Genomic DNA, 14,799 nt, shown 5'->3' with positions numbered 1-14,799 from the left:
AAGTGTTACAGTACAAAAGTTAATGTATTTTTAAGCCAGTCTGTAGGTCAGTAATTAATGACACATTTTACCTTCAAATTTTGATTTATCTCATCTCTTTAGCTTAATCTTGTGTTGATAAGTTTTGTTCCATATATATTCTTATGTATATGTAGCTTGTAGTCTAAAAGAAAGACTTGATGCCTGAACAGCTTTCTGTTCATCCCAGCAAGAAAGGAAAACCATAATGTGAGAAGGCACTTCTGCTTAGGCTAATGCTTTGCCCCAGTCCAAGAAATGAAACTCTGTGTGTATATGTGGGCTTGGAATGGGGAGTAGGTGAGAGATCAGAAGGTAGAGAAGGTTTTTTTTTTAACCTCTTTTGTAACTAGGCTTTCATAGGGTGAATTTATTATTCATAGGGTGAATTTATTATTCCAGTATAATGAAACAAAATCATCATAAATATTACTACTAAAATGTATTAAGAACCAGATATTAACATTTTTTAGATTATTTCTCATTTTGGATTGTCTGACTTCTATACAATCTCTGTTTGGTGCAGATGTCAAATGTCCATGTGTTTATTTCAGTGGAGTTATGAAATGAGGGCAAACATCTTATGCTTTGTCAATTACTTAAAAACAAACTTTTCGTTCTTATCACATTGTAGAATATTGTATGGAATTCCTGTTATGGATGACAACCAAGAATGTGTCCATATTCCTCTGACACCGCAAGGGATACCACCTGAATTGGCACAAGGAACTAGAGAGCGTGCTCACAAACCACACTTGCAAGTCTTGGGAGAGAAAGTAAGAAACTTTCTTTAATATTAGTTTTTTGTACCTCACAGGTCCTCAAACTTTTTGGTTTCAGGAGACTTTTCTCACTCTTAAAAATTGTTGAGGTCTGGCTAGGTGTGGTAGCTCATGCCTGTAATCCCAGAACTTTGGGAGGACATAGCGAGAGGGTTGCTTGAGCCCAGGAGTTTGAGTCCAGTCTGGCCAACATAACGAGACCTTGTATCTACAAATAATAACCCAGCTGGATGGCACACGTCTGTGGTCCCAGCTACTTGAGAGGCTAAGATGAGGGAATCACTTGAGCCCAGGCAATGAGCCGTGATTGCACCACTGACCTCCAGCCTGGGCAACAGAGAGCGACCCTGTCTCAAAAAAAATTATTGAAGACGTCAATAATTTTTTATGTGAATTATATCTATTAACATGCTAGGAGGCCAATAGAGCCTTGGGGAATCTGAGGGACTATAACAAAAGATCTAGTATTTGTGTTATCACAAAAGATGGGGAGAGACTGAAAGTATTGAAATAAATTATATCTGAAAAGTTACCAGTTTGGCAAAAGGCAGAAAGCTATAGATTCAGGAGCCTGAGCAAATCCCAAACTGGAAAAATCCAAAGGAATATAGAACAAATCACATAATATTCAAACTTCTGAAAATGAAAGACAAAGAAAAACCAAACATCAATCTAAGAAAAGTGGGAAAGGCTATATTAATATCAGATAAGATAGACTTCCAAGCAAGGAAAGTTCTCGGAGACACAGAGTGGCATTATATTAAGATAAAAAAAGCAACAAAAAAGAAAGGACATGCTACCTGTAGGGGAAAAACAATTTGAATGGAAATGGGTTTCTCATGAGAAGTGATGGAGGCCAGAAGTAAGTGGCAAAACATTTTTCAAGTGCTGGAATAAAACAACTGTGTTCCAGAATCCTATGTCCAGAAAAATATCCTTTAGGAATGAAGGAATCAAGATATTCTCAGATAGAAGAAAATTTGTTGCCAGCATACCTATCCTAAAAGAATGGCTAGGAAAAGTTCTCTAAATAGAGAGAAATAAGAGAAAAAAATCCAGGAATATGTAGAAGGAACAAAGCCCACGTAAAGCAAAAATATGGGTAAGTACTATAAAACTTCCTTCTCCTTTTGAGTTTTCTAAGTTGTGTTTGTCCGTTGAAGCAAAATTTATCATGCTGATATGGTTGTAACAGAATATAGAGGAAATATTTAAGACATAGTATATGTCTTAAAGAGACATAAAGGGAGGTGAGATTTCTACATATCACTTGAACTAGTAAAATAATACCCTCAGTCAATTGTGGTAAGCTATATTTATAAAATGTAATACTTAGAGTAACAATTTAAAAGCTATGCAAAGAGATACACTAAAAACACTATAAATAAATAAAAGTAGAATTCTAAAATATGTTCAAGTAATGTACAGGAAGACAGGAAAAAGAAAACAGAGAAACAAAAGAAACCAGACAGACAGGAAACAAAACCTAAAATGACAGACTTAAGCCCTAATTTAAATGTAAATGGTTTGAATTTAGCAATTAAATGACACAGTGGTAAAATGGATTAAAACACATGACCCAGATATATAATATTTACAAGAAACAAATTTAAAACATAATGATATAGCCAGTTTGAAAATAAAAAAGTTAAAAATACACAAACATCCATCAAAGAAAAGTGGGAATGGCTATATTAATATCAGATAAGATAGACTTCCAAGCAAAGACAGTTCTCAGAGACACAGAGGGCATTACATAATGATAAAAGTGTCAGCACATCACGAAGACATGCCAGTCCTAAAAAATATATGCACCAGACCATAGAACTGCAAAACATGCAAAGCAAAATCTACGAACTGAGAGGAGAAATAGACAATTCCACCATTATAGTTGGAGAGTTCTGCATTTCTCTCTCAAGAATTCATAGAACACTTAGAAAATCAGCAACAACCTCATCAACCAGTAGGTTCCAGCTGAAATTTATAGAATACTGTACCCAACAAAAGCAGAATGCATGTTCTTTTCAGATGCCACGAAACATATACCAGGATAGAGCAAATCCGTAAGGGACTAAAACTAGAAATCAGTAAGAGGAAGATAACAAAAATCTCCGAACACTTGGAATCTAACAGAATCTAACTCCAAATAGTACAACTATGAATAAACTATGGTAAAGGAGAAATTGCTAGGAATTTAAAAAATACATTGAACTGAATAAAAATGAAAATACAACATATCAAAGTTTGTGGAACATAGCTAAGCAGAATTTATAGCACTAAATCTTTTCTATAGAAAAGAGAAAGTCTCAAATTAATAACTTAAGCTCCCACTTAAGAACTAAGAAAAAAAGAGCAAAATGAACCAAAAACAAGCAGAAGGAAGGAATAAAAACAGAAATCAATGACATGGAAAACAGAAAAACAGTAAGGAAAATTAATGAAAGGAAGAGCTAGTCATTTGAAAAGATCAGTGAAATTAATCTCTGGCAAGACTGACAAGAAAAAAAGAAAGCCATAAATTACCAATATTATAAATGAAATGAGATGTTACTACAGACCCTGTAGATATCAAAAGATTAATGTAGGAATACTATGAACAACTCTATACACACATACATTTGATTACTTAGATGATGTGAAGAAATTCTCGAAAAACACAAACTACCACAACTCACCCAGTATGAAATAGATTATTTGAATAGCCCTATAAGTATTAAGGAAATTGAATTATTGATTTATAGAACATTCCACTTCTCCTAAATATGTAAGCCCAGATGATTTTACTAGAGAGAATTCTACCACACATTTAAGGAACAGTTAACACTGATTCTATACAGTCTCTTTAAGGAAATAAGAGGAGGGAAGACTTCTCAATTCATTTTTTGAAGCTAGTAATACCCTAGTATCTAAACTAGGCAGTAAACAAACAAACAAACACACACACACACACACACAAAAGGAAGAAAAAAAAATGCAGACCAATATCCTTGCTATGGTTCAAATGTTTGTCTCCTCCAAAACTCATGTTGAAATTTAACTGTTATTGTAACAGTATTGAGAGGTGGGACCTTTAAGATGTGAGTAGGCCCTTATGGGTGGGAAGAATGCTATTAGAAATGGGCAAGTTCAGCCCTCTTTTTCCCTCTTGGCCTTTCTGCCTTCCCCATGTGAGGACATAGTAAGAAGGCCTACATCAGATGCTAGTGTCTGGATCTTGGACTTCTTTCTAGCCTCTAGAACTGTGAGATAATAAATTTTTATTCTTTATAAATTACCCAGTCTCAAGTGTTCTGTTCTAACAGTGCAAAACAGATTAAGACAACTCCTTATAAATATTGGATATAAAAATCCTTAACAAATGTTAGGTCATAGAATTAAAAACACATAAAAGGAATTATCCACCACGACTTTAGGGAATTATTCCAGAGATTTGAGGCTGGCTCAGTACTGGAAAATCAATCTTTGTAATTCATCATTTTAACAGAATAAAGAAGAAAAATTACATGATCATATTAATCAATGAAGAGAAAGCATTTGACAGATTTCATCACCCATTTTCATGATAAAAATTTTCAGAAAAATAGGAATGGAGGGAAACTTCTACAGCTTGATAAAGAGCAGCTACAAAAACCTACAGCTAACATAGTATTTAATGGTGAAAGCCTAATTGTTTCCCCACACCACTCTTATTCAACATAGTGCTGGAAATGCTAGGCAGTGCACTAAGGCAAGAAAGGGAAAGAAAAGCTTGCAGACCAGAAAAGAAGCAATACAGCTGCCCCTATGTGCAGATTGTCTACATAGAAAATTCTGAGGAATCAGCCAGGTGCAGTGGCTCATGCCTGTAAGCCCAGCACTTTGGGAGGCCAAGGCAGGCAGCTTGCTTGAGCCCAAGAGTTTGAGACCAGCTGGGGCAACATGACAAAATCCCATCTCTACAAAAAATACAAAAATTAGCTGGGCATGGTGGTATGTGCCTGTAGTCCCATGGCCTTAGGGCTTTCTGGGAGGCTGAGGTGGGAGGATCACCTGAACCTGGGAGTTTGAGGCTGCAGTGAGCCGTGATCATGCCACTGCACTCCAGCCTAGACAACAGTGAGATCCCCATGTCAATAAATAAATAAATAAATAAATAAGTTCTGAGGAATCTGTATAAGAAAAATCTCACAGAACTAATAACTGAACTCAGTAAAGTGACAGGATACAAAATAAACATGAATAATTCATTGTATTTCTATGTATCTATGGATGAACATGTACTGAAATATATACTGAAATTAAAACTGTATCATTTATAATTGCTTAAAACTGAAATAATTAAGTGTAAATCTAACAGAGCATGTGTAAGAGTTAGATGCTGAGGACTACAAAATGCTGATAAAAGAAATAAAAGTGATCTAAGTAAATAGAGAGATTCCCTATTTATAGATTGGAAGAATCAGGATAGTAAACCTGTCATTTCTCCTCAAATTGATATATAGATTTAAGCAATTCCTGTCAAATTTTCAGCAAGGCATTTTTATACATGTAAACAGAAGTATTCTAAAGTTTGTATGGAAATGAAAAGGAAGTAGAATAGCTAAAATAATTTTGGATAAGAAGAACAAAATGGGAGAAATCAGTTTAGCTGACTTCCTGACTTACTGTGTTACAGTCATTAAGATTGTGTGGTCTTGGTGGATGCATAGGCCTGTAGATCAATGGGACAGAGTAGAAAACCCACAAATGGACTCCTACAGATATGCACAACTGATTTTTTTAATAAAAATACAAGAAGTATTCAATGGTGTAGGATGGCCTTTTCAAACAATTGCTGCTGAATCAATTGTACATCCCTTAGCCAAAAAAAGAACCCTGACCTAAGTCTTGTATCCTATAAAAAAATGACTTAAAATAATAATTCATAGACAAATGTAAAATATAAAACTATTAAACTTGTAGAAAAAACAGGAGATCTTTGGGATTTAGCACTAGGCAAAGCATTCTTAGACTTGACACCAAAAGCACTATTTGTACAAGGAAAAATAGGTAAATTGGACTTCATCAGAATTAACTTTTTTCTCTTAAAAAGACCCTGTTAAGAGGATTAAATACAAGCCACAGACTCAGAGAAAATATTTTGCAAAACACATATCCAGCAAAAAAATTAGTATCTAGAACACATAATGAATTTTCAAAACTCAATATAAAAAAATCTAACTGGAAAGTGGGCAAAACCATTAATAAACATTTCACCAAATAGGATATGTAGATGGCAAAGAAGCATATGAAAAGATGCTCAACATCATTAGCTGTTAGGGAAATGCAAATTAAAACCACCATAAAATATTACTACAGAATGGTTAAAATGAAATAATAGTGATAACACCAAATGCTAGTAAGGATGTGGAAGAGAAATAGGATCATTGATATATTGTTTTTGGAAAGGTAAAATGGTACAGATGTCTAGAAAGCAGTTTGGTAATTAGAGAAAAATCCAAAGTATGCATGCAGTTGTGTAAGATAAAGTGTCTGGGCGTGCATACAAGCCAGCAATTGTGTGCCTGGGTGCTTATCTTACAGAAATGAAAATTTATAATTACATTATTTGTACACAAAGGTCATCACAGCTTTATTAATAGAAGCCAAACTCTCTGTGGGCTTCTCACAGTGTACTCATGCCAGAGTACATGAGCCTTGAACCATTGCTCAGCCTCCTTACCTGTGAGCTATGAATACTGAAGCAGGTTGCACAGTGAAAAAAACCAAAAAGCTCAAACAGGAAACACTCTGGATATCCTTCAGTGGGTTAAGAAAACTGTGGTACATCCATAGATGGAATACTAATCTCCAGTAAAAAGGAAGTAACTATTGATATATGCAACAACAATGAATCTTAAGATAATTATAATGAAAAATCCAACTCTAAAAGATTACATACTGTGTAATTTCATTATATAACTTCCTCGAAATGACAAAATTATACAAATGAAGAATAGAATAGTGGTTTCCAGGTTTTCAGGATGGGGGTTAGGATGAGTAAGACTTTAAAGGACAAGATGGATCCCTTATGATGATGGAAATGTTTTGTAGCTTGACTGTTTCATGTCAACATGTTGTTTATGATACGGTACTATGGTTTTGCATGATATTGTCTTTGGGCTAAACTGGATAAAGGGAAGATGGGATATCTTTGTATTATTTCTTAAAACTGCATGTGAATCTACAATTAGCTCAAAATAAAAAGCCTAATACCAAAATTGTGGTCCGTGGAACAGAGAAAAAAAAGAAAAAAAATTTAGCCTCAGTTAAAAAGATAATTGTTACATGATGATTTATACAATAAAAAACCTTGTTGCAATTGAAATCTGAAACTGTACTGATAACTTCCATACTTTATTATGTTAAAATCTATTGTTTTATCTTGTACTTTGAATGGATCTTTTACTCATGCATTATTTCAAATAACATCACACATTAGTTATTTGGAAAATGTTGTTCATTCAGTTATTTAACTCTTCAAATGTTGACACATTTCATTATAATACACAATATCAAAATAGATTATTTTTTAAATTGTCAGAAAAGTTCTTTAGCATTGGGAACCTTGCAAACTCATGGTAAAGGACACATGTTTTCCAAAATTCTAGTTTTTGTTCAAAAGCTCAATTTTTTTCATTGTCACAAATACACTCGGTTGTTTTGTTTGAAGTGACAAGTTTGCTTCATTCCTTTTTAAGAAAAATATTGCCATATACCCAAGTCTCAATAAACATGGTTTGATGTTTGTTTTCTTAAATGAAAATGGAGGCTAGTTCAGTTCACAACTCAAACAATAGCACACATGCATTTCCTCCAAACCACCATCATACTTCACCATGGCCACAGATGTATTTTGTTTGTATTTCTCATTTAATCACATTAAATATTAAGATGTGTGGAGATTTAATAAAATTAACAATTTTCCCTTCTTTCTGGTGGGCATTTTTAAGGTGCTGCTGTCTTGATTCATGCTTTGGTACTGTGAGTTTCACCATATATATAATATATATACACACTCATATATACATATATACGTGTGTGTGTGTATATACACTTGTGTGTGTGTGTGTGCATATATATATATATATATATTTTTTTTTTTTCCCCCATCAATGCAAATGTTAACATAGTGAAAAAGGCAAATAACCTTCCCCAGGGTCTCAGATTACATTTTGAAAACTGATATTCTGCCTTAGATTTCATTTAAATGAAACTTAACTTGACCCTGAAACTAATTTCCATGTCTCTTTCCCTTAGTGAACAGAATACCCTGACCTTGGGTCATCAGTATGAACGAGAGTTATTGTATCAGCTTGTAATATGCATCATGGCCTTAGGAGGTATGCAGGAACTGTTAAACACAAATTAACCCAGGATGCTTCAGAGTTAGTCATTCAGTTTGCTATGCAACAGCCATTGTCCTTTCAAGTTCTGGCAGCCACTACCTCTGTTGCTTCTAATGTTTTCCTAGGACTCGTCTGCTTAGAAGTTCTGAGCATTGCTGGGAGAAGCAATTTACTGTGGTTAGTCTTATTTACTAGTTTAATTTAATAAATTCTCTCCTGAAGGTGCATCTGTACTTTCCCTTGAGAGCAAATTATTGTTGTTTAGTGATAGCTTTCCTGCCCTTCCTACTTGGAGACTTGTATCTTAACTTCTAGGGCAGTAGTTTTATTCTGGTTGCTTAAGCTGCTGGAAGCATACTCCATGGGAAAAATTACTGTACTATATATGACATAACACTTGAATACCTGAAATCCTCTTAATTTGTAGGTGATCCTTAGAATATTTGCCAGCTGTTTTTGGAAGAGTTTATTCATCTTTTAGTAAGGACTTCCTGGTTCTAGGTCTGTACAGCATAAAGTGATGCACTATGCCCAGCATAACAGGACAAGTGAGACCAAAAACTTAATTTTGAAGTCTTATGCTGGGAAAATTACCTGGCAACTACAAAATCTGCCTTTCTCAAAATACTGTACTCTTCTGGAAAACAGGAAACATATGATCAAGTATATGGAATAGTTAAGGATTATATCTCTGGCTAGAAATAAAAGCACTCCAGATGCAGTGACACCTTATAATAGTGAATCTTTATTTACTGGGTTTGGGTTTTCATGTATTACTCTGGAAAGTCTGTGTATCATCCACACTCCAGATGTCATTGTTAAGCATTCATTTTTAAAGCTAGAGTTATGTCTTTTTGCAGTTGATGCTTTAAAATTGAGCTCATTTTCCTGGTGAAAGACAGATCATTTTGGGGAAAAGGCATAGTCCAATTAAATATTATTACAGGTAAATAAAAATATTAAAGAAAACATAATTATCAATATTGTGGCAAAACATAATTATCAATAATATTGTGGCTTTATAAAGCTATTATTTTAAAATCTTACCACATTTTCTTCAAGATCTTGTCATGAATACCTGATTATTATTTTTTTGTATGTAACTATTAAATTTTTTTTTCTTTTTACTGTTTTATTATTATTTTATTTTATTTTTTGTTTTTTGAGGTGGAGTCTCACTGCAATGCCCAGGCTGGAATGCAATAGTGTGATCTCAGCTCACTGCAACCTCCGCCTCCTGAGTTCAAGCTATTCTCCTGCCTCAACCTCCCAAGTAGCTGGGACTACAGGCATATGCCACCATGCCCAACTAATTTTTATATTTTTAGTAGAGATGGGGTTTCACCATATTGGCCAGGCTGGTCTCAAACTCCTGATCTCAAGTGATCCACCTGCCTGGGCCTCCCGAAGTGCTGGGATTACAGGCATGAGTCACTGTGCCCAGCTTATTATTTTATAATAGTTTTATTTTTAAAAATAGTTTTAGACTTACAGAAAACCTACAAGGACAGTATGGCAGTTTTCCATACATACCACACTGTGTTTCTCCTATTATTAACATAGTAATAGTGGATTGAATAGTTGTCTCCAAAAGATATGTCCAAGTCCTAATCCATGGCACCTGTGAGTGTGACCTTATTTAGAAATAGAATCTTTGCAGATGTAGTTAAGGATCTTGAGATGAGATCATCCATAGGGTGGGCCTTGAATCCTGTAACCTTATAAAAGGTGAATGCCATGTGAACACACAGAGAGACACTCAGAGAAGAAGGCCATGTGCTGGTGGAGACAGAAATTGGAGTGATGCTGCTGCAGGCAAAAGAATGCCAAGGATTGCCAGCAACCCCTGAAGCTGGGAAGAGCAAGGAGGAATTCCTCCCTAAAGTCTTCAGAGGGAGCATGGCCCTCCCTTCACCTTGAATCCTGAACTGTGAGAGAATGTTTGTTGTTTTAAGCCAACCAGTGGTAATTTGTTATGGCCGCCCTCGGGAATTTATATGATGTATTATAGTAGTATGGTGCATTTGTTAAAATGTTGATACATTATTGTTAACTAAGATCCACATTTCATTCAGATTTCCTTAGTTTTTATGTAATGTCCTCTTTCTGTTTCAGGATCTCATCCAGGATACCATATTTACATTTAGTTGTCAAGTCTGCCTTAGGCTGCTCTTGGCTGTGATAGTTTCTCAGACTTTCCTTGTTTTTGATGGCTTTGACAATTTTGAGGAGTTCTGGTCAGGTATTTTGTAGAATGTCTCCCATTTGGGATTTGCTTGATCCCCTCCCCTCTCTTCCTTTCCTTAGAGACAGGGTCTTGCTCTGTTGCCCAGGTTGGAGTGCAGTGACGTGATCATGGCTGACTACAGCCTTGACCTCCAGGGCTCAAGTGATCCTCCCACTTCAGCCTCCTGAGTAGCTAGGACTATAGGCACATGCCACTATACCTGGCTAATTTTTAAGATTTTTTGTAGGGTCTTACTTGCTCAAGCCGGTCTTGAACTCCTGGCCTCAAGTGGTCCTCCAGCCTTGGCCTCCCAAAGTTCTGGGACAGGTGTGAGCCACCACACCCAGCCATGATGTTTCTCTGATTTGATGGGATTATGTGATTTTCTGAGAAAGACCACTGAGGTAAAAAGTGCCATTTTCATCAGGTATCAGGGGTATGTACTATGGACATGATTTACCAATGTTGATGTTAACCTCGATCACCTGGCTAGCTAGTGTTTACCAGGTTTCTTCATTTAAAGTCTCTCTCTTTTTCCCTTCCCATATTATTCTCTTCAGAAGAAAGTCACCATGCACAGCCACACCTAAGAAGTGGGGAGTTATGCTCCACCTCTTTGAGGGTAGAGTGTCTACAAAAATTTATTAGAATTCTTCTGTATAGGAAGTGTGTCTGTTCTTCTTGTTTATTTATTTACTCAGTCATTTATTTATGTCAGTATAATTTGAGAATATTTACATTATACTTTGAGTTGTAATCCAATATTACATTATTTTTATTAGTTTTGATAAAATTTTTTGATCTTTGGCCATTGGGAACTCCTTCAGTTGGCTTCTATGTCTCTTTTGACACCCTATCATTGTGGGATTTTTCAAATAACACTTTCTTAATTTTTGGCAGTATTAGATATTCTAGGTTCATCTTGTATATTTCCTGCCCCAGTCCTAGAATCAGCCATTTCAACAAGGAGTCCTAGGTCTCTTTATTGGGGAATATAATTAAAAACTAAGATCCAGGCAGTAGGTGTACTTATTTCTACTGGGCATTGTTGCTTCTAGGTCTTGTCAGCTGTCAAAGCAAGGAAATATATGTGTGTACACAAACTTGTATAAATAAATACATGTATCTATACATATTTCTATATGTAAACATCTGTATCTATAGTAAGCTAAATATGAGTTCTTACTGATGCATCCAACTCTAATCCATTACCTCATGGATCATTCTAGTTTCCTTCCTTTTTTTCTACTCCACTTGTACTCCAGCAGTAACAAACCAGGCTTCCATAATTCTCCCTCAATTTATTAAATTTTTCAATTCCAGTACACATGCATAGAAGTATCAGAATTGTTAGTTCATAATCATGTAGAATACAACTTTATTACCTAATGTATAACGCTATGTGCACAGTTCCTTTTGCCTTAAGTTTTATGTCCTCATTTCCAACATAACTGAGGTCAACAACATTTCCCCCCACCCCTTTGGGTGAGATTGTTTCATATGTTTGTAATACAGTTAGACTGTTTTATTACATTCTGCATTCCATCCTGGGATTCCTCCTGACCTCCTAAATGATTTTTAAAAATTCATATTAAAGAAGAGATCAGGCATATTTAGGGTGGTATGGCCGTAGGCGTCAATTTGCATTGCATTAAAATTCAACTCTTATGCTTCAAAGTTCAATGGGTTTTTAAAAATGTATAATGTCATGTAGCCACAATTCTACAGAATACTTTCACATCGCTAAAAATATCCCCTAGGCCTGATTAATTTTTATTTGGAAAAGAAATACAGAAACCAAACTAGCAAACACCTGAGAATATGTTAGTAAGATTTTGGAAATGTTAACATTTTGTCATACTTGTTTCATATTTTTTAAAATAAAATTTTCAAAATTATTAAATTAAGGCCTTTTGTACTTCTTAATTCCATTTCTCTTCCTCCCTACCCAGCAGTTAGTGGTATAATTATAGTAGTTTTTCCAGTCCATGAGTTTTTGCTTTACTAGATGTATTCGTGAGCCTAACCAATAAATAATACATTTTTTTGTGTTTTCTGGATACATTTATATAAATGACATAGTTTTATATGATTCTTTCTAAAACTTGCTTATTTTCTTCTCAATACCATGCTTCTAAGATCCACCTCTAGGTCATAATTTTTGTGTTTTAATGTGTTTTATAGTGTTTATGAGTATACCACATTTTATTTATGTTGCTCTATTAATGGCCATTTAGATTGGGTTTAATTTTTTATTTCACATGCTCTGTGAATATACCATACACATTTTCCCATGCGTGTGTGAAAGAATTTGCCTAGACTATATAGCTGGAAGTTAAATTCCAAGAAGATGTGGCATGTACACTTTCTACTCTACTAGATATGGCCAATTGGCCTCCAGTGTGTTCTACAAATTTCCCCAAGTCCTTAGCGTCAGTTGGTAATGCAGACTTTTACATTTTTGCTAATCTAATGGCTTTAAAAAAATTCTTTACCAGATTTTCAGAAGCTGTGGAACCAAAAATTCTCAGCAACTAAAAATAATTTTGACAGGAGATTGAGTTTTTACTCTTGGAGCCATTTCTTACCATTTCTAATAACCTTTTATGTTATTTTCAAAGATGTGTGCTTATCCAGAATTCACGAAGTTGTTTTGGAATACAGCTGCACCTAAATTCTCTGTTCCAGAATCTGTCATGAAGAAAACTCTATATCCAAAATATGAGGTAACATACCAAATGGGTTTTCTCTTTTATTGTTGTTGTTATTTAATAATTAAATTGTATAATTGGCTATAACATTACATTTTACTGGACATTTATGTAAATTACCAGACAGTTATTGCCATAATTAGGATTAATTGAATATTACTATAGAAATTATTTATATATGTAAATAATTATATGTATGTATAGAATTATATACCTACATACTTAGGAATTTTTAATTTTGTATGTTCTATACATATACACACACACATATATAATTTTTTTTGAGATGGAGTTTTGCTCTTGTTGCCCAGGCTGGAGGGCAATGGTGCAATCTTGACTAACTGCAACCTCTGCCCCACTGGGTTCAAGCAATTCTCCTGCCTCAGCCTCCTGAGTAGCTGGGATTACAGGCTTGCGGCACCACACCTGGCTAATTTTGTATTTTTAGGTTAGACGGGGTTTCTCCATGTTGGTGAGGCTGATCTCGAACTCCTGACCTCAGGTGATCCACCCACCTTGGCCTCCCAAAGTGCTGGGATTACAGGGATGAGCCACCATGCCTGGCCGTAATTTTATATATTTAATGTATATTTAAAAAATGTTATACTTATCCATGTGACTTTAGCTAGTTAAGAAGAATATTCTGTTTTCTTTTTGAAAGAATGTTTTATTTGATTGAGAGTTCAAGATATAAAGCTACTTGAGTTGTTTAGAGATCTTCATGGTATTTTCATTTGTTTTTAAAATCATATTTTAAATTAAATTAATATTAAAAACATTTAATAATACCCAAATGTGGTAATCTTTTTCCTTACCTTAAGGAAGAATGATTACTCTCATTTTATGTTATACTGATCATTTTAAAAATTAGAAAAATAAAGAGAAATAAAACAAAATAACCTATTTTTTTTTTTTTTTTGTATTTTTTTTTAGTAGAGACGGGGTTTCACCGTGTTAGCCAGGATGGTCTCGATCTCCTGACCTCGTGATCCGCCCGTCTCGGCCTCCCAAAGTGCTGGGATTACAGGCTTGAACAAAATAACCTATTATTCTTCTCCCACAGAGAATTGCTGCCCACTTTTTGGTTCATTTTCTTTGGTTTGTAAAAATTCTTCTCCTTTTTCCTCCTCCTCTTTTCTACTTTTTCCTTTTTTTTTTTTTCATTTACAGTATTTCAGTGATGAGCATCATTGTACATAAATTTTTAGTGGCATTCAGGATTATTTTATTTGCACAACGTTGTAGGCAGCTTATGAAAACACATATATCAGAAAAGGATAAAACAAAAAAGTTAAAGAAATTGTGGGGAAAACATAACATGAGTAATAGCATAATAAAGCCAGAGGTAAGGTTAATATGAAGACATTCAGTTCATGTATGCTGTTGCTTGAAATGGGGTCATCAATTTATCTCCTAGCTTCCCTGCAACCAAGGCATGGTTGGAGTCTTGTTCATATTTAACCTGTCGATACTACATGTTTAGAATGTTAATATTGAAATATCTTTGCATTTCTTGGATTACTTGTTCATAGTGCATTATTGTTAAATATTATGTTGAATTCTGTTAGGCCATATTTTATTTTTAATTTTAAATATATACTCATGGGTGAAATATCTGTGTAGTGCATTTTTTTTTCCTTTGTTGGACTTTGCTATCAGAGCTATTCTTGCTTTATAAGGTTAACTGGATAGCA

The 14,799-nt window shown here is 34.7% G+C and overlaps 1 protein-coding gene across 1 annotated transcript in view; it reads left to right on the top strand.

The window, feature by feature from the left end:
• TTC6 (tetratricopeptide repeat domain 6) overlaps window positions 1-14,799 on the top strand; it is a 147,651-nt gene that overhangs the window by 103,317 nt on the left and 29,535 nt on the right. Inside the window, exons 7-8 of the mRNA XM_033190834.1 lie at window positions 653-794; window positions 13,016-13,120. Coding sequence (XP_033046725.1) covers window positions 653-794; window positions 13,016-13,120 — 247 coding nt within the window. The remainder of the gene's footprint in view (window positions 1-652; window positions 795-13,015; window positions 13,121-14,799) is intronic.

The sequence above is a fragment of the Trachypithecus francoisi genome, unplaced genomic scaffold, assembly GCF_009764315.1.
Source record: "Trachypithecus francoisi isolate TF-2019V2 unplaced genomic scaffold, Tfra_2.0 Lachesis_group3, whole genome shotgun sequence".
In the NCBI taxonomy this organism is placed as follows: Eukaryota; Metazoa; Chordata; class Mammalia; order Primates; family Cercopithecidae; genus Trachypithecus; species Trachypithecus francoisi.
Note: the sequence above shows the minus strand (reverse complement) of the source record. Positions and strands in the feature narration are given on the sequence as shown.